Source organism: Nomascus leucogenys, chromosome 20 (assembly GCF_006542625.1).
Source record: "Nomascus leucogenys isolate Asia chromosome 20, Asia_NLE_v1, whole genome shotgun sequence".
Classification (NCBI taxonomy): domain Eukaryota; kingdom Metazoa; phylum Chordata; class Mammalia; order Primates; family Hylobatidae; genus Nomascus; species Nomascus leucogenys.
Genome location: NC_044400.1, coordinates 32,947,035 through 32,971,293, shown reverse-complemented (window position 1 = coordinate 32,971,293; position 24,259 = coordinate 32,947,035). Strand labels below are relative to the sequence as shown.

Sequence of the window (24,259 nt, the reverse complement as noted above, 5' to 3'; positions counted from 1 at the left end):
AAAACAACTTGCTCCTGAATGACTTTTGGATAAACAAATTAGGCAGGAATCAAAAATTATTTGAAACAAATGAAAACAGATACAACATACCAAATCTCTGGGGTACAGCAAAGGTATTGTTAGGAAAGTTTATAGCACTGAACACCTACATCGAGAAGATAGATTTCAAATTAACAATTTGACGTTTCACCTGAAGGAACTAGAAAAATAAGAACAAGCTAATCCCAAAACTAGCTGAAGAAAAGAAATAACTAAAATCAGAGCAGAACTAAATGAAATTCAGACTCAAAAACAATACAAAGGACCAATGAAATAAAAAGCTGGTTCTTTGAAAAGATAAATAAGGCCAGGCGCAGTAGCTCATGCCTGTAGTCTTGGAACTTTGGGAGGCCGAGGTGGGCGGATCACAAGGTCAGGAGTTCAAGAGCAGCCTGACCAACATGGAGAAACCCCGTCTCTACTAAAAATACAAAAATTAGCTGAATGTGGTGGCACATGCTTGTAATCCCAGCTACTCAGGAGGCTGAGGCAGGAGAATTGCGTGAACCCAGGAGGCAGAGGCTGCAGTGAGCCAAGATCGCGCCTCTGCACTCCAGCCTGGGTGACAGAGTGAGACTCCGTCTCAAAAAAAAAGATAAATAAGATTGATGGACTGCTAGTTAGATTAACAAAAAAGGGAAGATCCAAATAAGGACAATCAGAAATGACAAAGGTGACATCACAGCTGATCCCCAGAAATACACTCTCAGAGACTTATAAATACCTCTGTGCACACAAACTAGTAAATCTAGAGGAAATAGATAAATTCCTGGAAACATACAACTTCCCAAGATTGAATCAGGAATTAATTGAAACCCTGAACAGATCAATAAGGAGAAATTGAATCAATAATTTAAAAAAAAATATGGCCCCAGGCATGGTGGCTCACACCTCTAATCCCAGCACTTTGGGAGGCCGAGGCAGGTGGATCACCTGAGGTCAGGAGTTCCAGACCAGCCTGACCAACATGGTGAAACCTCGTCTCTACTGAAAATACAAAACTAGCTGGGCTTAGTGGCGTGTGCCTGTAGTTCCAGCCACGTGGAAGGCTGAGGCAGGAGAATTGCTTAAACCCAGGAGGTGGAGGTTGCAGTGAGCTGAGATCGTGCCACTGCACTCCAGCCTGGGTTACAGAGTGAGACTCCATCTCAAAAAAAAAAAAAAAAAAACTACCAACTAAAAAAGTCCTGGACCAGATGTATTCAGTTCTACTGAAACTATTCAAAAAAATTGAGGAGGAGGGACTTCTCCCTAACTCATACTACGAAATCACTATCATCCTGATACCAAAATCTGGCAAAGACATGATGAAAAAATAAAACTACAGGCCAGTATTCCTGATGAACACAGACGCAAAAATCTGTAACAAAATGCTGACAAAGCAGCAAATCCAGCGGCATATCAAAAAGTTAATTCACCACAGTCAAATAGGCTTTATTTCTGGGATGCAAAGTTGGTTCAACATGTGGAAGTCAATAAATGTGGTTCACCACATAATTAAAAATGAAAAGCATATAATCATCCTAATAGACACAGAAAAAGGTTTTTTGTTTTTTTGAGGCAGAGTCTCGCTCTTGTTGCCCAGACTGGAGTGCAATGGTGCAATCTTGGCTCACTGCAACCTCTGCCTCCCAGATTCAAACTATTCTCCTGCCTCAGCCTCCCGAGTAGCTGGGACTACAGGCATGCACCACCATGCCCAGCTAATTTTTTTGTATTTTTAATAGAGACAGGGTTTCGCCATGTTGGCAATGCTGGTCTCGAAGGCCTGACCTCAGGTGATCCACCCACCTCGGCCTCCCGAAGTGCTGGGATTACAGGTGTGAGCCACTGTGTCCGGCCCAGAAAGAGCTTTTGATAAAATTCAACATTCCTTCATGATAAAAACCCTCAACAAATGGCATCGAAGGAACATATCTCACAATAATAAAAGCCATCTATGACAAACTCACAGCTAGCATCATACTAAACAAGCAAAAGCTGGAAGCATTCCCTTTAAGAACTGGAACAAGACAGCCAGGCACGGTGGCTCACGCCTGTAGTCCCAGCACTTTGGGAGGCCGAGGTGGGCGGATCACAACAAGGTCAGGAGATCTAGGTCATTCTGGCTAACGTGGTGAAACCCCATCCCTACTAAAAAAAATTAGCCGGGTGTGGTGGCGGGCGCCCATAGTCCCAGCTACTCGGGAGGCTGAAGCAGGAGAATGGCGTGAACCCGGGAGGTGGAGCTTGCAGTGAGCTGAGATCACGCCAGTGCACTCCAGCCTGGGCGACAGAGCGAGACTCCATCCCCCAGGAAAAAAAAAAAAAAGAACTGGAACAAGACAAAGAGCCCACCCTCACCACTCCTATTCAACATAGTACTGAAAGTTCTACCTAAACCAATCTAGCAAGATAAAGAAATAAAAGGCATCCAGATAGGAAAAAAGGAAGTTAAATTATCTGTCTTCCCTAATGATATGATTCTATACCTAGAAAACCCTAAAGACTCCACCAAAAGGCTCCTAGACCTGATAGGCAACTTGAGTAAAGTTTCAGAATTCAAGATCAGTGTACAAAAATCAGTAGCATTTCTATACACCAGTAACATTCAAGCTGAGAGCCAAATCAAGAACACAATCCAATTTATAATAGCTGTAAAAACAAAAGACAAAACCTAGGAATAACTACAGAACACTCCTGAAATAAATCATAGGTGACAGAAGCAAATGGAAAAACATTCTATGCCAGACTGCCCAAAACAATCTACAGATTCAACACTATTCTATCAAATTGCCAACATCATTTTTCACAGAATTAGAAAAAAACTTCTAAAATTCATCTGGAACCACAAAAGCGCCTGAATAGCCAAAGCAATCCTAAGCAAAAGGAACAAAGCCAAAGGCCTCGCAGTATCCAACTTCAAACTATGCTACAGGGCTTACAGTAACCAAAACAGCGTGGTACTGGTACAGAGCAGACACATAGACCAATGGAGCAGAATAAAGAGCCCAGAAATAATGCCGTGTACTTGCAGCCAACTGATGTTCAACAAAATTGGCAAAAATATGCAGTGGGGAAAGTACTCCCTATTCAATAAATGGTGCTGGGGAAACTGGCTAACTGTATGCAGACGGATGAAACTGGACCCCTGCCTATCACCACATACAAAAATCAACTCATAATGGATTAAAGATGTAAATGTAAGATCTCAAACTATAAGGATCCTCGAAGAAAACCTAGGAAATACCATATTCACAAAGTTGTGCAACTATCACCACAATTCATGTTTAGAATATTCTCATCAGCTCCCAAAAGAAATCCTCATCCATGCACAGCCACTCCTAATTTCCTCTTGTTCTCAACCCCCGGCCCTAGGCAGCCCCTAATCTACTTTCATGTCTGCACGCCTTTTCTGGACATTTCACGTAAATGCAATCAGACCATTTGGGGCCTTCTGTGACTGGTTTCTTTTCACTTAGCATAATGTTTTCTTTGTTTGTTTGTTTGTTTTTTGGAGATGGAATCTCGCTCTATCGCCCAGGCTGGAGTACAGTGGCATGATCTTGGCTCACTGCAACCACTGCCTCGTAGGTTCATGGGATTCTCCTGCCTCAGCCTCCTGCGTAGCTGGAATTACAGGCATGAGCCACCAGGCCTGGCTAATTTTTGTATTTTTAGTAGAGATGGAGTTTGACCATGTTGGCCAGGCTGGTCTCAAACACCTGACCTCGAGTTATCCGCGCCCGCCTCAGCCTCCCATAGTGCTGGGATTACAGGACTGAGCCACCACACCCAGCAGCATAATGTTTTCAAAAAGATTATCCATATTGTAGCATCTGTCAGTACTTCATTCTTTTTTATTGCTAAATAATATTCGATTCCATGGACATACCACATTTTATTTATCCACACATCTGTTGATGGACATTTGGGCTGTTTCCACTTTTTGGCTCTTAGAAGAATTCTGCTATGAAATTCATTTACAAATTTTTGTGTGGATATAGTTTGATTTCTCTTGGATTATGCCTGGAAGTGGAATTGCCAGGTCATGTGGTTATAACTGCGTTTAACATTTTGATGAACTGCCAGACTATTTTCCAAAGCAGCCATATCATTTACATTCTCAGCAGCAATGCATGAGGGTTCTAGTTTTTCCACATCCTTGACAACAGTGGCAGTTATCTGCTTTTTTAATTGTAGCCATTCTCGGAGGGGGGATGAGGTGATAATCTCATTGTGCTTTTGAGTTGCATTTCCCTGGTGATTAATGGTGTAGAGCATCATTTCATGTGCTTACTGGCTATTTTTGTATTGTTTTTGGAGAAATAATCTGTTCATATTCTTCGCTCATTTATAATTAATGTCTCGTTGTTGAGTTTCAATAGTTCTTTATATAACCTAGATACAAATCCCTTATCAGATACATGCTTTCCACATATTTTTTTATTCTGAGGATTGTTTTTTCACTTGATGGTGTCCTTAGAAGCACAAAAGACTTCTAAATTTTGATGCAATCCCATGCCAAGTTCAGGTGGTAACCCCAAGTGCAGGGCTTTTCCACTGCAGTGCTTGCTTTTAAGCCTGGGACCCTTAGCTCTTGGCATTTTAATGGCTAATGTTGTCTTCTTTCTTGCCTTTTCTCATTTTTTCCTGCAGGGATGGTTGCAGAAGAGTACAATGCCTTTTTCTACTCACTGGTATCCCAGGACACACAGGAAATGGCTTACTCAACCAAGCGGCAGAGATTCTTGGTAGATCAAGGTTATAGCTTCAAGGTACATCTCCATTTGGCCTCTGGTTAGACTAGGACCAAGGCCTTCTTGATACCCTGGCCTCCAGGAGAAGTGAGGGCCACTGTCAGCAGGCAGGCACCAAGCATTAGGGGATTAGAGGCCTTGCCTCAGACTCCCTTTATCTCTGCATGAATCGCTGAGGGCAGCTGTTGGTGGGAAGTGTGCCGTCCTGGCAGGACTGAGGTGCCACAGCACTATGGCCAGCACTGTGTGAGTCTGAGCCCCGCAGGGCTGCTTTCTCAGGGATGCCTCTCCAGGTAGCTAGGAGAGCTCTTCCTTTCATCAGCTGGCTCCAGGCCTTAGTTTGCCTCAGTTTGCCTCCCAGACATCAGAGCCATCCTGTACTACAAATCAGGTATTTTAATAATTGGGAAATTCTAAAGCTTTGGCTAACTTTCATTGGCTGAGGCATTTGCTTTCTTTCCTGTTATACAAATATAACGTTTATGTCAGTATTTGGTGTCCAGAAGGGCTTTATATTTTGGGGATAGATGGAGGGTTCTAGAAGTAGGGGAATTAAATTCCCCCTATGGTCCACTAAAAGGACATCCCTAGAACATTAGACTCCCAGGTTCCTGATTGCAAAAGACCACAATCCAGGCTGCCTTTTGAGATACGTTTTTAATGGGTCTCTTTATGCATTGGTGAGAGTTCCCATTATGGGCCTTAGAGGGACAGGGTTGTCTGGCCTCCCCTCTTTTAGCTAGAGGCAGTGACACTTCAGACCTCTCATGTTGGCCTAGAGGACAAGATGCTTGGGTTGTGAGCCCAGTTTTTTGGAGGATTCGCATCATGACCTTTTTATCCATCCATGAAAATCCATGCTGGTAATAGCATTCCTACTTCCTCATTCCTGCCAAGCTGTGAGGGTAAGAGGAGCACCAGGTCAGAAAGAGCTCCTCTGAATTCTTTGAAAGGTGACCTCGACAAAAAGGCACAGTACCATGCCGTAGTGGTTTGTGTTGGTTGGAGCTGTGTCTTCGGTGCTGCCTGTTGAGGAGCAGTGGGTGGAGTTCCCAGAGTCATGATGTGGAGTGGTTGGGCCTGGGCAGATGTGCACATTTTCTATACTCTGGATCCCTGGCCCAGAAGGACTCAGATCCATACTTCTAGGAATTTTCATTTAATTAACATGAGAGTTGGAGGAAAGGAGAGTTCCCTTTACGGAATCAACCCAGGTTTTCTGCAGGGATAGGGAGCCCTTGTAGTAAGTTATCCCCATAGAAATGAAAACCTAGTCTCCAACATGCTGTTCTTACTCTCTCAGAGAAGCTCTGCAGATAATCTTCCTGATGTCCTACCATTTTCATTTTCATTTGTTCATTCCTGCTGGAAGCCCCAGTTGCTGAGCACAGCAGATGCCAGGGACCTTCTCAAAGGGCCACAGCCTGTGCCTTCCAGTCACTTGTCCCTTCCTTTGTCTGCTTTAAGATGTGAAGGCTACCTGAAGGAGCCTTTTAAAATCACTAAGATTCTTCCTATTGATCTTCCATACGTGATCATTGAGATGCTGTGTGCTGGGGGCAGATTTCTCTGAAATTCCTGCGTCCCTCTGGTCCTTGAGATCATTAGTCAAGCTCCCTGTTAAAGGCGGCTCCTGATGCTGGTCTCTGGAATGCTAGGGAGGAGCTCTCCATTGTTGGCCACCAGGGTGGCTGGGCCTGGGGAGGGAAGTAACCAAAGCAGGTGGACCCAGGAGAAGGCAGAGGAGGGCTGGGGAGAGAGAGCAGAAGGGGGCATGTCTGCTGGCTTGGGCTTTGCAGGTGATCACGAAGCTCGCTGGCATGGAGGAGGAAGACTTGGCGTTTTCGACAAAAGAAGAGCAGCAGCAGCTCTTACAGAAAGTCCTGGCAGCCACTGACCTGGATGCCGAGGAGGAGGTGGTGGCTGGGGAATTTGGCTCCAGATCCAGCCAGGTGAGTAAATGGGTGAGGAGGTTCCAGGTGTCAGTGCTCTCACAGGGCAGCGTTTGTAGACACAGACACAGACATGTAGTCCTGCCTGGATGGGCCCATGGGATTTTTTTGGAAATGTAGGAAAACACGGAAGAGATGAATAGAAACAACCCTTGTTGCCCTTTTGGTGCGTGCCCCTTGTACTATTGCACACAGCTGAGCTCACAGTGGCTGCGACTGATCTCCTGCTTTGCTCACACGAGTATTTGTTAGATCTTGATGTTGAAGCCCAGGATGGCAAGCAGGTGACCCCAGCTCACCTTGGTGGCAACTGGAGGGTGCGTGATGGGCCAGGGGCACATAGTTCCCACACACAGGGCTGCCATCCCTGGCCGTGGGCACACAGTTCTCCTCTGGTTCCTCCTCAGTGATAAAGCTGAGCCCTCTAGCCCCTAAGACTGCTCTGAGGATCAACTCTTGTGGTAGCTTCAATACTTAACTTTGAAAAATGTAGAGTTCTGTGAAAATACTCAACCTTTCATTTATTCTACAAATATGCCTGCTCTAGGCCAAGCAAATATATGATCTAATTAGTGAGAGCATCATTATGGAGAATTATCAGGCCTGTCCAAGGGGAGAAGTGCACTTCAGTCAGGTGTGTTTGAAATTCAGTTGCCATTAGAGCCGGAAGGTGGGCAGCTGCTGGACCAAGGCAAAAAGGAAGCAGCTGTCCCTGGGGAGGGGCTGCCCTCCTTCCAGCCTAAGGCTTTCCTCCCCCAACCCAGGTGGCACTCTCCATGGGAACCCAGGAGAGGGCTCTCATTGCTCTCACTGGTTTTAAGGAGGTGCCTGGTTCATTCTCCTCACAGGATAGCAATGTCAGCACTGATGTGGTTATCCCCATTTTACAGATGAGGTCATTGAGGTGCAGATACTAATTACTTGCCTCAGGGTTACTCAGGGACAGGTGGAGCCAAGAGTCAAGCCCAGGGCTTTCTGTCCTTCCACTTGATTCAAAGCCTCAGGTGGTGTCTCAGGAGATTTTAAGGGACTTCTGCCCTAACTGTTAAAGAAATTCTGTTCAAGCCAGGCATGGTGGCTCACATCTGTAATCCCAGCACTTCGGGAGGCCTAGGCAGGAGGATCAGTTGAGTCCAGGAGTTTGAGACCAGCATGGTCAACATATCGAGACCCTGTTTCTCTCTTAAAAAATAAAATTGGTTCGGAAGTTGTTATTAAGTGAGGCAGTGTGGCATTATGGTTAAGAACAGTCTGAAGCCAGGCTACCTGGGTTCAAGTCCCATCTCCTTAAGAGGTATGTGATCTTGGACAGGTTACTTAATCTGTCTGTGTCTCAGTTTCCTCTTCTTTCAGGTGTGGATTATAGTAGTTTTGAGGATTAGAGGAGATAATATATGTCAGATGATTAGAACAATGCCTGAGACACAGTAAGCGATCTGTAAATGTTATTAAAAATGATGTATTAAATTTATGTAAGTCTTATTTGCTGTGATTATAAATATTATAAAAGGAATATCTTTTCTTCTGGAGACTAACATGGGCTGGTCCCCCCTTCCTGGCAGGCATCTCGGCGCTTTGGCACCATGAGCTCTATGTCTGGGGCCGATGACACTGTGTACATGGAGTACCACTCATCGCGGAGCAAGGCGCCCAGCAAACATGTGCACCCGCTCTTCAAGCGCTTTAGGAAATGATGCTTAGGCGGGGTACTTTGTTCAAGACCGGCGCTTGGCACCCTTGTTGGAAAGGGATTTTCAGCATAACGTTTTCCTTCCACCTCCTTGACCTTCCCTCCAGCGTTGGCCAAATTGTGCTGAGGAAAATGCATCAAGGGCTTGGCTCTGCCTTCGTAGGTCATCTAGGGTTTTATAAAGGAGGAGGAGACAATATTTTTTCAAACTTTTTGGGGAGTGGGGTCATTTCTGTGTATAAAAATTTTTAATATTTAAGGTGTATTTATATTACTGTTCTGAATAAACAGAATGGACCATTGAACCACTCTTCATTGTATAAGTGTTTTTGTGCTTCATCCTGGGCATGGGTTATGTCTGGATGACCAACCTCCATCAAGGCCCTACTTTGTAGCAAGCACAGATGAGTAAGATGGAGCCTATCCCCAGGGAGCTATCAGGGAGATGTACCCTGGGATAGAAGAAATGTTGGCAGGAAAGGCCTGGGGAATGGGGAGGGTGATTCAGCCGGAGGGAAGAGCCTGGGTAGTTGACTGTGGTCCCTGCTCACAGCTTAGCCTGGTGGATTCAGACTGGGGCTTCAACCGCACAGCTTCCTGCTGTTCTGGTGGTCACAGCTGTTCTACAGCGTCGTCCAAGGTAGACACCCACGTCATGAAGGCCTTCCAGGTTGGCTTCTGGTGTCTCATCTTCTCTGAGAGGGTGACCTCTTGTTTCTCCCTCAAAGTACGTTTTTAGATATTGCTGAGAGGCTAGATTCCTCTTCTAATAGCAGTTTAGTGCCCTTGGGTGTTTTAATTGCTACTTCCTTTATTTTTAATGGCTTTGGGCTTTTCTCTTATGTTCCTGGTATGAAAGCAAAGGTGTTGAGGAAAAGACAGGCCAGGCAGGATTGCTTCTTGAGAGGTAGGCACGCATAAGGCATATCCACCTTGTAGAAAGACTTGTGATTCTGAGGAGGAGGCCCACTCTCCCTGTAACAGGAAACAGCGCTCACACTTGGGGAGTGTTGAAACCCTGGCTACATAAGGCTTCCAAGTGGAGTCCCTGCCCATCCCCACAGCTCGGCAGCAGCTTCCTGGCCTCAGCTCCAGCACAGGTGGGCCGCTCTCTGTGATGCAGCTACAGACTGTCTGAGGAGAAGAAAGTATTAGGTTGGTGCAAAGGTAACTGCAGCTTTTGCCATTATTTTATTTTATTATTATTTTTTTTTGAGACAGTTTCGCTCTTTGCCCAGGCTGGAGTGAGTGGTGCGATCTCGGCTCACTGCAACCTCTGCCTCCCAGGTTCAAGCGATTCTCCTGCCTCAGCCTCTCAAGCAGCTGGGACCACCGGCGCCCGCCACCATGCCCGGCTAACTTTTTGTATTTTGGGTAGAGATGGGGTTTCACCATATTGGCCAGGCTGGTCTCAAACTCCTGACCTTGTGATCCGCCCGCCTCGGCCTCCCAAAATGCTGGGATTACAGGCATGAGCCACCGCACCTGGCTGCCATTACTTTTACTGGCAAAAACCACAATTACCTTTGCACCAACCTAATACCTCTTTTATCAGGGGGCTTTGAAGCAAGAGCCACCTGCCCCACATTCCGCCTCTCTGAGCTGACCTTTTGGTGACAAACACACTCTCATAGTCTGGTCAGTAGCTGGTGCTGCCAGGCATCTAGCCACTCTATCAGTGCAAACCCTAGGAACCAGCAACAGGGCCTTCGCTAGGAGTAGAGGGCCTGAGCGGCCCCGTCTGAGGTGCGCGCTTGAGCCCACAAACTTGCCTGTCATGTAACCCTGATGGGTCTGCACTCAAATGTTCAAACTTGACTGTAACTCTTTTCAGTCTACCTCCTGTCATGCCTTTACACTTGAGATCCTCAAACAATACTGAGCATTTCCTGTATTTTCACATTTCTGGCCCCTGTTTTCTTGTCTATTGACAATGTTGAATTTTACCTGAGCCCTGTGATCCTAGGAAATAGATACATTTAAAGGAATCCCTTGTCCTTGGTGTTCTGGAAAGTAGCTTACTGCAGAGAACCATCCTTCCTGGTATGACTCATGAATGCTCCCCTTGAAGACCCCAGTCGAGGCCAGACACAGGCCTTCCGAATTCCCTTTCTTTGCCTCATAAATTAGCTAAACTGCTTGTCCCCAGTGATCAATGGGAACAAAATGCTTGTGAACCAGACTTCGGTTTAGATTCTCTTCTATGCCCAGACCCCTGAACTTTGGCTCACCCTCCCCTCCACCCCTCGAGAGAATAGACTGGATTCAGGGTAAGTCACTGATTGGATCTACTGTCCCACCATGCCACTCCCCTTCATCCCACTTCCTGTCTTTTACTTGCTTCCCTCCCTATAAAACCCCTTTTGCCTAACCCTGAGACAAAAAGATCTTATGTTCAGTGCATTCTCCCTGCTGCAATAGTACACCCCTCCCCACCACTTTGCAACAATCCTTTCAAATAAAGTCTCCCTTTACGAAGTCCAGATTTTTCTTCTTATTTTTCTTAACATTGTCTGTTCTGTGAACTTAAGTTCCAGATTTTTTATTTGACATCATGTAACAAGTTTTTATCTAAATTTCCAAATGTCTGTTGGTAGTATATAAAAATATAATTAATTTTTATATATCAGTTTTTATATATCATTCCTCAGTCATGCTAAACTCAGTTCTAGGAAATTTTTCTGTAGATTTCTAGAATAAGTAGACTAAAATCAGTGAAGATATAGAAGACTCGAACAATACTATTAACCAACTTGACCTAATTGACATTTACAGAATACTCCACTGAGTAACAGCAGTATAAGCATTAGTTTCAAATACACAGATCACTTGCCAAGACAGAATCAATTTCAGCCCTACAAGTCCATTGGAAAGTACACTGGAAAGCATTTAAGCCATACAAGCTGTAATCTGTGCCCACAGTGGGATTAAGTTAAAAATCAATAGAAAAAGAGTCTGGAAAACCCTCAAATATTTGGAAAATGTGGTGGTTAATTTTAGGTGTCAGCTGAGTTAAGGGATGACAGGTCACTGGTTAAGCATTTTTGGGTGTGTCTGTGGGCATGTTTCCAGGAACGGGGAGCATTTGAAGCTGTAGACTCAGATCCACCCCCACCAACGTGGGCCTCATATATCCATCAAGGGACCAGATAGAACAAAAGGGTGGAGGAAGGGTGAATACAAATTGCAGAGTATAATATTGATACATTAAAAAAAAAATCAACTGGCCGGGCGCAGTGGCTCACACCTGTAATCCCAGCACTTTGGAAGGCCGAGGCAGGTAGATCACCTAAGGTCAGGAGTTTGAGACCAGCCCAGCCAACATGGTGAAACCTCATCTCTACTAAAAATACTTTAAAAAATTAGCTGGGTGTGGTGGTGGGCACCTGTAATCCCAGCTACTCAGGAGGCTAATGTGGAAGAATCTCTTGAACCCAGGAGGTGGAGGTTGTAGTGAGTTGAGATCACACCACTACACTCCAGCCTGAGCAACAAGAGCAAAACTCCGTCTCAAAAAAAAAAAAAAAAAATCAATGATCTTTTTATATACTTAGAGACAAACATTTGGAAGTTGAAACAAAAATACTATTTACAATAGCATAAAAATATGCAATGCCTAGGGATTATCTTATGAAATATGTAAATTCTGCCTGTATTAGCCTACTAATTTAATCTTTTTTAAAAAAAAAAAACAGGGTCTCACTCTGTCACCCAGGTGGAGTTCAGTGGCGCAATCAAAGCTCACTTCAGCCTTGGCCTCCTGGGCTCAAGTGATTCTCCTGCCTCAGCACTCCAGTCCGACCCGGTAGCTGAGACTACAGGCATGTGCCATCATGCCCGGCTAATATTTTTTTAAAAAATTTTTTGTAGAGACAGGGTCTCACTATGTTGCGCAGCCTGGTCTTGAACTCCTGGGCTCAAGTGATCCTCCTGCCTTGGTTTCCCAAAGTGCTGGGATTACAAACGTGAGCCACAGCACCTGGCCAGTTTAACCTATTTTAAATCAAATTCTTAACCAGATTTTTCATGGAAACTTACAAACTAATGGTAAAATAAATGTCAAAGAATAAAGAATCAAAAATATCAAAGAGAATTTATAGGAGCAGTGCAGTAGGCACAGGAACAGAAAAATACACCAGTGGAATGGAATAGAGAGCCTAGAAAAATATTACTGAGAACTTGATCTGTGATAGAAGTAGCATTATATAAGCATGTGTACACACACCTACATACCCTCCTACATCTATATCCATTCCAACAGTATGTTTCTATCTATCCCCATGAGTTCACACTGAAATCTCTACACAGGGTTTATTTGTTTATTTATTTTGAGATGGAGTTTCGCTCTTGTTGCCCAGGCTGGAGTGCAGTGGTGCAATTTCGGCTCACTGCAACCTCTGCTTCCCGGGTTCAAGCGATTCTCCTTGCCTCAGCCTCCTGAGTAGCTGGGATTACAGGTGCCCACCACCACGACCAGCTAATTTTTTGTATTTTTAGTAGAGATGGGGGTTTCATCATGTTGGCCAGGCTAGTCTCGAATTCCTGACCTCAAGCGATCCGCCTGCCTTGGCCTCCCAAAGTGCTGGGATTGGAGGCATGAGCCACCGCAACCAGCCCACAGGGTTTATTTTATTGTCTATTTTATGTTCACAACTTCATTCTTTGACAATGAGAAAACTGGCTCCCATTTTACACAATATATTAAATATTTTCTTATTTGCTCCCTTATAGGATGTACGAAAGTCATTTCAGACCTGTTAATTTATGCCTCTGTGAAAATTAGATTTTAATTTTCATTCGAGTTCTAATTAGATGACTCAAATTTTCATTTAACTCTAATTTTAATTAGAGTTAATTTTGTGTTAGGGATGTTTGGGTTTGTAACCTGAGGGCATAGAGACTTAATCTTGTGTTACTTGTGTTTTTTCCCCGACCATCCTTCAGTGTGGTTATGTCATTCATTTGATGAGCAGTTTCATTCATCTGGGGGCTTTTTGTATCAAACTTTAGTTTGTATAAGATTGTCCTTATCCTTGTTGATTTCTTATTTATTTATTTACTTGAGACGGAGTCTTGCTCTCTCGCCAGGCTGGAGTGCAGTGGCGTGATCTCGGCTCACTGCAACCGCTGACTCCCAGGTTCAAGCGATTCTCCTGCTTCAGCTTCCCGAGTAGCTGGGATTACAGGCACACGCCACCATTCAAAAATGCCCTAGCATTCTGTGATGCAATATTGTGTGACTGAAAGAAACAGTATAGAAATTGGAAGACTGGATCTTAGTTTGTGGCGGGCTGTACCTTACTATATGACCTTGGGGAATTCACCAAAACTGCTTTTGCCTCCATTTCCTATTTGATTTCTCCATTATATTAGGTCAGAGCACAAGGAAGATCTGAAGAACATATCTAAATTCCAAAATGAAATCCGAACATCTCTCTGAGAAAACCTTCTTCTTTTTTTTTTTTTTGAGACGGAGTCTCGCTCTGCCACCCAGGCTGGAGTGCAGTGGCACAAGCTCAGCTCACTGCAACCTCTGCCTCCCAGGTTCAAGTGATTCTCCTGCCTCAGTCTCCCGAGTAGCTGGGACTACAGGCGTGTGCCACCACACCCAGCTAATTTTTGTATTTTTAGTAGAGACGGGGTTTCACCATGTTGGCCAGGCTGGTCTCTAACTCCTGACCTCAAGTGATCCTCCTGCCTCGGCCTCCCAAAGTGCTGGGATTACAGGTGTGAGCCACCATGGCTGGCTGATTTTATTTATTTTTCTCTTTTGGGCATGTAAAACACTAACATGATTCCAAAGTCTAGACTGCACAAAAAGTTATATTTAGGAAAGTGCCTTTCTCTTATCCCTGTTTCCTTTGTGTTTTTCATCCCTTTCTTGACATTCCTTGTAGATATCTAATTTCAGTTTCTGGTTTATCTTGCCTGTGTTTCTTTTTTGCTGAAATGAGCAGATACATATGTATTTTCTTATTTTTCCTTCTTTCTTATTTTTTCTTCTTTCTTACACAATAGATATTATACTGTAGATAATCTTTTGCACTTTGTCTTTAACTTAATAAATTCTGGAAATTGTATCAATTCATTGAGGTCTTCCTCATTCTTTACAACCTCATAGTGCCCATTGTGCAAATGTACCATAGTTCATTTAAGCACTGTTAGATGTGTGGCATTTTAAGTTGTTTAAATTATTTTGCAATTGCAAACAATGCTTCAATAATAAACCTGTGCAAATGGGTTTTCTTATAGTTGGAAGTATATCTTCAGGGTGAATTCCTGGAAGTAGGATTGCTGATTCAAAGGTAAATGCAGGGACAAGTGCAGTAGCTCATGCCTATAATCCCAGCATTTTGGGAGGCCGAGGCAGGAGGATCACTTGAGGTCAGGAGTTCAAAACCAGTCTGGCCAACATGGTGAAACCCCATTTCTACTAAAAATACAAAACTTAGCCAGGCATATGCCTGTAGTCCCAGCTACTTGGGAGGCTGAGGCAGGAGAATCCCTTGAGCCCAGGAGGCAGAGGTTGCAGCAAGCCAAGATCTTGCCACTGCACTCCATCCTGGACAACAGAGCGAGACTCCATCTTAAAACAAAACAAAACAAACAAAAATGGCAGGCCGGATGCGGTAGCTCACGCTTGTAATCCCAGCACTTGGGAGGCCCAGGTGGGCGGATTATCTAAGGTCAGGAGTTTGAGACCAGCCTGGCCAACATGGTGAAACCCTGTCTCTACTAAAAATACAAAAACTTAGCCAGGCGTGGTGGTGGGCGCCTGTAATCCCAGCTACTTGGGAGGCTGAGGCAGGAGAATCACTTGAACCTGGGAGGCAGAGGTTGCAGTGAGCCGAGATCATGCCACTGCACTCCAGCCTGGGCAACAAGAACGAAACTCCGTCTCAAAAAACAAAACAAAACAAAACAAAAATGGTAAATGCATATGCAGTTTTTTTTTCTTGGTGTAGAACATTTATTTATTTTTCCCATGAATCAAAGTTTAGTTCAGTGGGAAATAATTTTAATCAAAGAGTTGTACATTTTCTTCCCACATATCCTGCTTTGTATTAGGAAATTACATTGTGATCCATTTCACTATAAGTAAAATATTGCAAAATATTTACAGGAAAATATTAAAAAATAACTGAAACAGAAAAGGCAAGATGAAATAAACTGGTTTTTCAGAAATCTCTACTCCAGTGCCCATAGCACACAAGAAGAGAGTCAAAACAAATAAGTAACTAAGATTCCTTGATCACAAATTTCCGAAGAACTGGAGAAGGGAAAGAAACAGGGTGAAAATGGTGGTGTGAAAGGGAAGAGGAAGTTAGCAGCACTGCTTCAATAACTGATCTATTCTGAATGAAATACCCTCTTTTCTGTGCAGTAAATTCTGAACAAGGCTATATTTTAGGATATTCCTTGAACTGAAATTAGAAAACACCCGGACAATGGAAGCGGTTCTTTCATGTAAGTTTAATAAGAGCCTCTTACTCCCTGGGCCACTGTTGTGAACAAAAGCCTGTTTGGACATCAAAAGCTGTCACAGCAGCCCTTCCATCTCTTTCATGAAAGCCTCATAGACATCATCCTTACTTTGTACCGAGACAGAAACAGAAGGACCAGATTTGGGTGCTGCTTTGGCAAGAGGCACAGCAGAATCATCCTCTGACTTTCTTTTTTTTTTTTTTTTTTTTGAGACAAAGTCTTGCTCTGTCGCCCAGGCTGGAGTGCAGTGGTGCAATCTCAGCTCACTGCAACCTCCGCCTTCTGGGTTCAAGCCATTCTCCTGCCTCAGCCTACTGAGTAGCTGGGACTACAGGAGTGCGCCACCATGCCTGGCTAATTTTTGTATTTTTAGTAGAGATGGGGGGTTTTGCCATGTTGGCTAGGCTGGTCTCAAACTCCTGACCTCAGGTGATCTTCCCACCTCGGCCTCCCAAAGTGCTGGGATTACAGGCGTGAGCCACGGTGCCCAGCCCCTCTGACTTTCTTTGGAGAGCAGCAGTAGCCCCTTTATTCTCCTGACGTACTCTCAGTGCAGTGGGCAAAAATCGAGTAATCTCTGCCTTGGGATTAGTGATCTGTGGCTTGGCACTGATAGTTGCTGTGGCTTTCTTCTCAATGGTGGCTGCACTCATATCATCTGCCTTGGGCCACTGAATCAAGTTGGGTGGTGCACTTAAAACCCCAGGGTTCGGCCAGGGACCTGGTAGGAAAAGCCCAGCAGGGGCAGGTCCAAGTGGAGGTACCAATGGTGGGTGCATCATGCCAGGATGAGGTGGAGGAACACCCAGAGTTGCAGGGGGAGGTAGTTTTGGTGGGGGTCCCCTAGGAGCGGGACCAGGAGGCAGACCTGGAGGTGGACCTAGGGGAGGGCCAGGTCAGGCTGGTGTTGGTCCTGGAGGTAAAAAGTCAAGGTAAAGGCCCTCGGAATCCTGGCATTCCTGGTGATCTCAGGAATAGAGGAGCTCCTGGAGGTGGGCCAAGAGGAAGGCCTGTAGCTGGCCCAAGAGGCCATAATGGTGGAGCAGGTGTGGTCCAAGAGATGGTGGTCCTGGGATGGGACGTGCTTGTATCTGAGAAAGAGGAACACATGTGTGTGGCATTTAAGTTGCATAAATTATTCTGCAATTGCAAACAATGCTTCAATAATAAACCTTGTGCAAATGGATTTTCTTACTGTTGGAAATGTATCTTCAGGGTGAATTCCTAGAAGAGGGATTGCTGATTCAAAAGTAAATGCAGGAACAGGCGCAGTGGCTCATGCCTATAATCCCAGCACTTTGGGAGGCTGAGGCAGGAGGATCACTTGAGGTCAGGAGTTCAAAACCAGCCTGGCCAACATGGTGAAACCCCATCTCTACTAAAAATACAAAAATTAGCTGGGTGGCAGACACCTGTCTGTGAAGAAGCGGTGGATGTGCCATCAGAATGAGACTCTTCTTTATGCTGTTTTTGTGATTGTTTACCTGCTTCAGAGTCATCAGAATCATCTTCATCATCGTCCTCTGAAAATTCCTCTACTTCTGGTCCCTCCTCAGGGACTTCTTGACCTGCCATGGAAGCATCATGGCTTGAAGAGGAGTTAACTCCTTCATGTTCTTCTTTTTCTTCCTTGATTTTCCAGGCATATCTGCAAACCGTACACTCAGACCTGAGTTCTTTTCTTCATTGCTGTCTCTCTCACCATCATCACAGTGCACAATTCATCCCCCCACTTTCTCCATCTGATGTTGGTGTCACCTTCATCAGTATCGTTACCATGCTTATGTTGGTCCTTGTTTTCAGAAGGGCCATCATCTTCACTGGCGCTAGAAACATCATCACCATGACCTTGCTGGGCAAGTTCAGGATTATATAACATGTCTTCTTCATCTTGCCTATGAGGGGGAAGATCTAGGGCAAAACCTACTTTACGGCCATACATGTGCAAGACTTGAGGAGGAGGTGGGCCAGGGGAGGGCCAGGAGATTTTCTGCCAGGGGGCAAACGTGGAACATTATGCCCAAGAAGAGGAAGGATAAAAACTGCCTGAGTTGGAGGTCCATAGGCTGAGGTTTTCCTAAGGATGGAGAGTGGCTGGGACCAGGAAGTGGAATGTCCTGAATCAAAATGTTGGAAGGAGCACGTGGCACATCTGGCAAAGGAATGCTTTCCACTTCGCATGCTGAGCATTCTCGACAGCATCAAAATATTGCCTAAGTTGAGCCCTCTTCTGTTCATACTCTACTTCTAGTTTTCTCAAGTCCTTGTAAATATCTGGATTTTCTTTTTCATAGTTATAGAATATGTTCAAAGATTTCACGCAGTTTTTTTGCTTGTTTTTCAGTACTTTCTCATTTAATTGTGGCTGTTGCAGTGGTTAAACTCCATTTCATCCAATTTCTCCATGTCCTGGATAATCTGTTTGGGATCCTTCATTTTTAAAACCGCAGCTCTGGCCGGGTGCAGTGGCTCACTCCTGTAATCCCAGCACTTTGGGAGGACGAGGCAGCCAGATCACCTGAGGTCAAGAGTTCAAGACCAGCCTGGCCAACATGGTGAAACCTCGTCTCTACTAAAAATACAAAAATTAGCCAGGCGTGGTGGCACACACCTGTAATCCCAGCTACTTGGGAGGCTGAGGCAGGAGAATCGCTGGAGGTGGAGGTTGCAGTGAGCCGAGATCGCGCCACTGCACTCTAGCCTGGGCGACAAGAGCGAAACTCCACCTCAAAAATACCAAAACCAAACCAAACCAAAACAAAACCAAACAAAACAACAACAACAACAAACACTGCACCTCTAACCATCATGTGCTGTTTTTTGTTCTTTAATTCTCTCTTCTGAGATTCCTTTCGGACTTGGTCTGTGGGGTTCATAAATTTTCCACTGTTGGTGGATGACGTAGATCTCCGTCCCATGTTGAAAATTTGTGTGGTTTACTTGTTCATAAGAAAAAATGAGAAAAAAGAAAAGGAAGAAAGAAAAACACTTCTGCTCTTCTCCCAGGACTGCGAGAAGCGGGGAGGCAGTGATTCCCGGCCTCTTTCACGTTGTAAGGGCCTCTGGGTCAACCCCTCAGCCACTGCCATCGTGAAACCTCGCGCCCCTCCCGCATATGCAGTTTTGTGAAATGCTGCCACATTACCCTTTACAGGGTTGTACTTATTCACATGTCCCGTAGCCATGCATGAGAGGCTTGTCTATCCACTGCATTACCATCAGAGTGTATTGCTATATTTTTTAAATGTTGAAGATATTGGCTGGGTACGGTGGCTCACACCTACAATCCTCGCACTGTGCAGCTAAGGCGAGTGGATCACTTGAGCCCAGGAATTCCAGACCAGCCTGGGCAACATAGTTAAACCTCATCTCTACAAAAATACAAAAAGTTAGCAGGGCGTTGTGGCACGAACCATGATCGCACCGCTGCACTCTGGCCTGGGTGACAGAGTGAGTCTCTGTCTTAAAAAACAAAATAAAAGAAAATATTATAGGTGAGAAATGGTATTTTAGCGTAGTTTTAATTGACATTTCTCTTATGAATTAGGTTGAAAAATCTTTCATATATGTGTGTGTATGTGTGTGTGTGTATGTGTGTATGTATGTGTGTGTGTGTCTGTGTATAAATTCCCCATTCTTATCTTTTGCCTTTTTTTTCTATCGGGTTAAAAAAAATCTAAGCTGAGCGCAGTGGCACATGCCTATAGTCTCAGCTCCTTGGGAGATGGGAGGATTGCTTGGGCCAGGAGTTTGAGGCTGTAGTGCTCAAAGATGGTGAGATGGCACCTATGAATAGCCATTGCACTCCAGCCTGGGCCACATAGAGAGACCGTCATCTCTAAAAACGAAAAATAAAATATAAGTAAATAAACGTTTTTTAACATAAATCTTTATTCATTTATTTATTTATTTTGAGACAGGGTCTCACTCTGTCACCAAGGCTGGAGTGCAGTGGCACTATCACAACTCACTGCAGCCTCCACCTCCTGGGCTCAGATGATCCTCCCACCTCAGCCTCCCATGTAGCTTAAACCACAGATGTGTGCCACCACGATGCCTGGCTAATTATTGTTATTTTTTGGTAGAGACAAGTTATCATCATGTTGCCCAGGCTGATCTCGAACTCCTGGGCTCAAGAGGGGCCCAGGAACATCTGCCTCAGCCTCCCAGAGTGCTGAGTATTACAGGTGTGAGCCACAGCACCCAGCCTCTCCACTGGCTTTCAGGGTAATATATGTTGTAAATATTTTCTCCCAGTGTGTTGCTGTCTTTTAACTTTGCTTATGGTGATATTTGCCATGCCGAAAACCCTCATTTTTTGTTTTAATTTAATCAGTTTTATCGATGTTTTTAGTGCATTTAGTGAATCTGGATTTTGAGTCATAATTAGAATGTCTTTCCCTATATGCAAGTTAAAGAGAAATTCACCTCGTTTTCTCCTAATACTTGTAGGGATGTATTTTCCATTTAGATCCCTGATCATTTGGAGTTTATGTTTCAATAGGTGTGATGAGGTGCAGCTCAGTTTCATCTTTTCCCCCAAATGGCAAACCAATTGTCCCAGCATCATTTATTTAAAAGTGCATTTTTGCCCTAGTGATTTCAGTTGCTACCTTTATCATACACTAAAGTTCTGTAAGTATTTAAAATTATTTCTGGTTTTTCTGTGACAGACTTGACAAACTATAATAGACTTGCCTACCTATTCAAGTGCTAGTACTACATTGTTTTAATTACAGAGGTTTTATAGTATGTTTCAATGTCTGATTGGGCTAGTCACCTTCATAGCTTTTCCTTTTTAGTGATTTCCTGGCTATTCTTAAATTACATGTTTATTTTTCCATATGCAGTTTAGCATCAACTTGTCTAGTTCCATTTTTTCAAAAAGCTTGTTGGTATTTTTTATTGGGATTACATTAAATTTATAAGTTAACTTAGGGAGACCTGACATTTTTATTGTGTTGAGTCATTCGAAGAACAATAAACGTCTTTCAATTTGTTCAAGTACACTTTTATGTTTTTAAGGTTTTCCTCATGTGGATTTTGTACATTTCCTATTAGTACTTATTCCTAAATACTTTATCTTCTTTGTTGCCATATAAATGGCATTTTCTGTGCCATTATATACTTTAACTGGTTATCATTGTGTATATGAAGGCTATCAAGTTCTATATGATAATTTTACAGCTTGCTACCTTATCTAATTGTTAGTTTTATTGATTTTCTAGGGTTTTGTATGTACACTCATATCATCTGCTAGATATAGTTTTACTCTTCAAATCTCATGCATCTTATTGATTCTTCTTGTCTAATTTCAATGGGCTTATATCTCTAGTATAATGTTGATTAGTAGTGGAGATGGTGGGCAAATTCATCTTGTTCTCGATCTTAGTGGAAAGTTTCTGGGGCTTCCGCATTAAAGAGTTGGTGGCTTTTTCACTAAAAGTGTATGTGTTGGGGTGGGAGTGTGTGTGTATGAAAGTGCACATATATGTATTTATGTGTTAATAAAGGGTAGGTCAAGGGTGGTGGCTCATGCCTGTAATACCAGCACTTTGGGAGGTCATGGTGGGAAGCTCACTTGACGCCCGAAGTTTAAGAGTAGCCGGCAACATAGCGAGACCCTGTCTCTACAAAACATTAAAAAAATTAGCTGAGTGTGGTGGCGTGTGCCTGTAGTCCCACCTACTCAAGAGGTCTAAGTGGGAGGATTGCTTAAACCCAGGATTTGGAGATTTCAGTGAGCTATGCTGACACCACTGCACTCCAGCCTGGGCAACAGAGTGAGACCCTGTCTCTAAAAATACTCTGAATAATATAACTTCTTATTTTCTTGAGGGTTTTTTTTTTTCTTGAGACAGTTTCACTCTGTCACCCAGGCTGGAGTGTAGTGGTGCTGTCTTGGCTCACTGCAACCTCTGCCTCCCAGGTTCAAGCTATTCTCCTGCCTCAGCCTCCAGAGTAGCTGGGACCACAGGTGCACTCCACCACACCTGACTGATTTTTATATTTTTAGTAGAGATGGGCTTTAGCCATGTTGGCCAGGCTGGTTTTGAACTCCTGACCTCAAGTGATCCACCTGCCTTGGCCCCCCAAAGTGCTGGGATTACGGGCATGAGCCACCACTCCCGGCCATTTCTTGAGTTTTAAAATTTTCATTTTCTTGAGACAGGTTTTCACTCTGTCACCCAGGCTGGAGTGAGTGGCACAGTCACGGCTCACTGCAGCCTCCACCTCCTGAGTAGCTGGGACTATAGGTGCACACCTTCTGTAGTCCTGGCTAATTTTTTTTTTTTTTTTAGTAGAGAGGGGGTGTGGCTCACACCTGTAATACCAGCATTTTGGGAGGCTGAGGCAGGCGGATCACTTGAGTCCAGGAGGTCCAGACCAGCCTGGGCAGCACGGTGAAACCCTCTCTCTACTAAAAAACCAAAAATTACACACTCTTGAGTTTCTTTAAACAGGAGTAGGTAAGGAATTTGAAAAGGCTTTTTAAAAACATCTATGGAAATAAACATATGATTTTTCTCCTTAGATCTGTAAATACAGTGTGTTAGTTCACTTATTAATATTTAGTCAGTGTGTATTCCAGGAATAAATCCCACTTGGTTATGTTGTATCATTTTCACAGTGTGGTGTTGTATTTTGTTAAGTTGTGTTTTATTTAGAACTTTTTCATGAATATTCATAAGTGATATTTGTAATTTTCTTTTTTTGCTGTTTTTATCAAGTTTAGGTGTTAATGCTATACTTATTTGCTAAAAACAGTTCAGGAATGTTCCTTCATTCCCAATGATCTGGAAAAACTTGTGAAGTAATGTGACTGCCTGGTCTTTGAAGGTTTGGTAGAATAACCTTGTGAAACCATGAGTCTTTTTTTTTTTTTTTATGTGTCAGTTCCTTGATAATTATCTCTGTTTCTTCAAAGTAAATTAGTCTGTTTAAGCTGTTTGTCTCTAAATGGGGTCAATTTCAATACATTCTATTTCCCTTAAAGTTATCCACTTCATATAGATTGTCAGTATTTTCACAGAGGTCTGAAAAGTAGCCCCTTAGGTTTTTAAAAATACCTTCTGTTTCAATGATTATTTCCCCATTTGATATTTCTTATTTTGTACATTTGTACTTTTTCTCTTTTTCTTGAGTAAATATAGGTCGTAATTTGTCTACTTTGTTATTTTCCCCCCAAATTACAGATTTTAATTGCATATATTGTAATTGGATCTATTGTTTTAAGATTCATCTCATTAATTTCTGCTTTCATTTTTTATTATTTTCTATCTCTAGCTTTTATAACTATTTTCCTTACTACTTTAGATTTAATTTGCTCTTCTTTTTTAGTTTCCTAAGGTGGAAACTTAGATTATTGATTTTAGGTCTTCATTCTGTTCTGATATGTACACTCAATGCTATAAATTTCCTCTTAAGCACTGCTTTTGCTGCATCCCACAAATTTTGATAACCTTTATTTTCATTTTTGTTTAATTTGAAATATTTTAAAATTTATCTGAGAATTCTTTGATCCATGAGTTATTTAGAAGTATATTGTGGTAATCTTCAAATATTTAGGTGTTTTCTGGCTATTTTTCTGTTATTGATTCCTAGTTTCATTCTGTTGTCATCTGATAGCATACTGCTATAGCTTGAATGTGTCCTCCAAATTTTATGTGTTAGGGAGACTTCATCCCTAGTGTAGCAGTATTGAAAGGTGGGGACTTTAAGAGGTCATTGGATCATGAGGGCTCTGCCCTTACACATGGATTAATCCATTCATGGGTTGATGGATTAATGGGTTATCATTGGAGTGGAACTGGTGGCTTTATCAGATGGGAGAGACATGATTTAGTATTTTAGCATGCTTAGCCCCCTTGCTATATAATACCCTGCACTGTCTTGGGACTCTGTAGAGTCGTCACTAGCAAGAAGACTCTCACCAGATGCATTCCCTTGATCTTGGCCTTCTCAGCTTCCATAACTGTAAGAAATAACTGCCCAGTTTCAGGTATTCTGGTATAGGCAACAGAAAATAGACTAAGATATGTACTTTGTATGATTTCTATTCTTTTAAGTGTGTTAATATGTGCTTTACATACGAGAATGTGGTCTATCTTAGTGCATGTTCTGTGTGAGCTTGAGAAGAATGTGTATTCTGCTGTTGGGTAAAGTAGCGTATAGATGTCAGTTAGATCCAGTTAACTGATGGTCCAGTTCAACTATGTCCTTGCCGATTTACTGCTGGCTAGATCCATCAATTACCAATAGAGGGATGTTGAAGTCTGCAACTATGATAATAGATTTATCTATTTTTCTTTCAGTTCTTTCAGTTTTTGCCTCATGTATTTTGACACTCTGTT

General features: G+C 43.3%; 1 protein-coding gene and 1 pseudogene across 2 annotated transcripts in view; one reads left to right on the top strand and one right to left on the bottom strand.

Annotated features, from left to right (window-relative positions):
- The window catches only part of ERCC3 (ERCC excision repair 3, TFIIH core complex helicase subunit), a 37,208-nt gene extending 28,480 nt beyond the window's left edge, over positions 1–8,728 (top strand). For both annotated transcript variants that reach the window (XM_030800958.1, XM_030800959.1), the window contains exons 13-15: positions 4,678–4,796; positions 6,578–6,730; positions 8,293–8,728. In XM_030800958.1, the coding sequence (XP_030656818.1) occupies positions 4,678–4,796; positions 6,578–6,730; positions 8,293–8,424 (404 nt within the window). In that variant the 3' untranslated portion in view covers positions 8,425–8,728. The remainder of the gene's footprint in view (positions 1–4,677; positions 4,797–6,577; positions 6,731–8,292) is intronic.
- A 7,232-nt stretch (positions 8,729–15,960) lies between these two features.
- LOC100601453 lies at positions 15,961–18,823 on the bottom strand (annotated as a pseudogene).
- Positions 18,824–24,259: the final 5,436 nt, after the last annotated feature.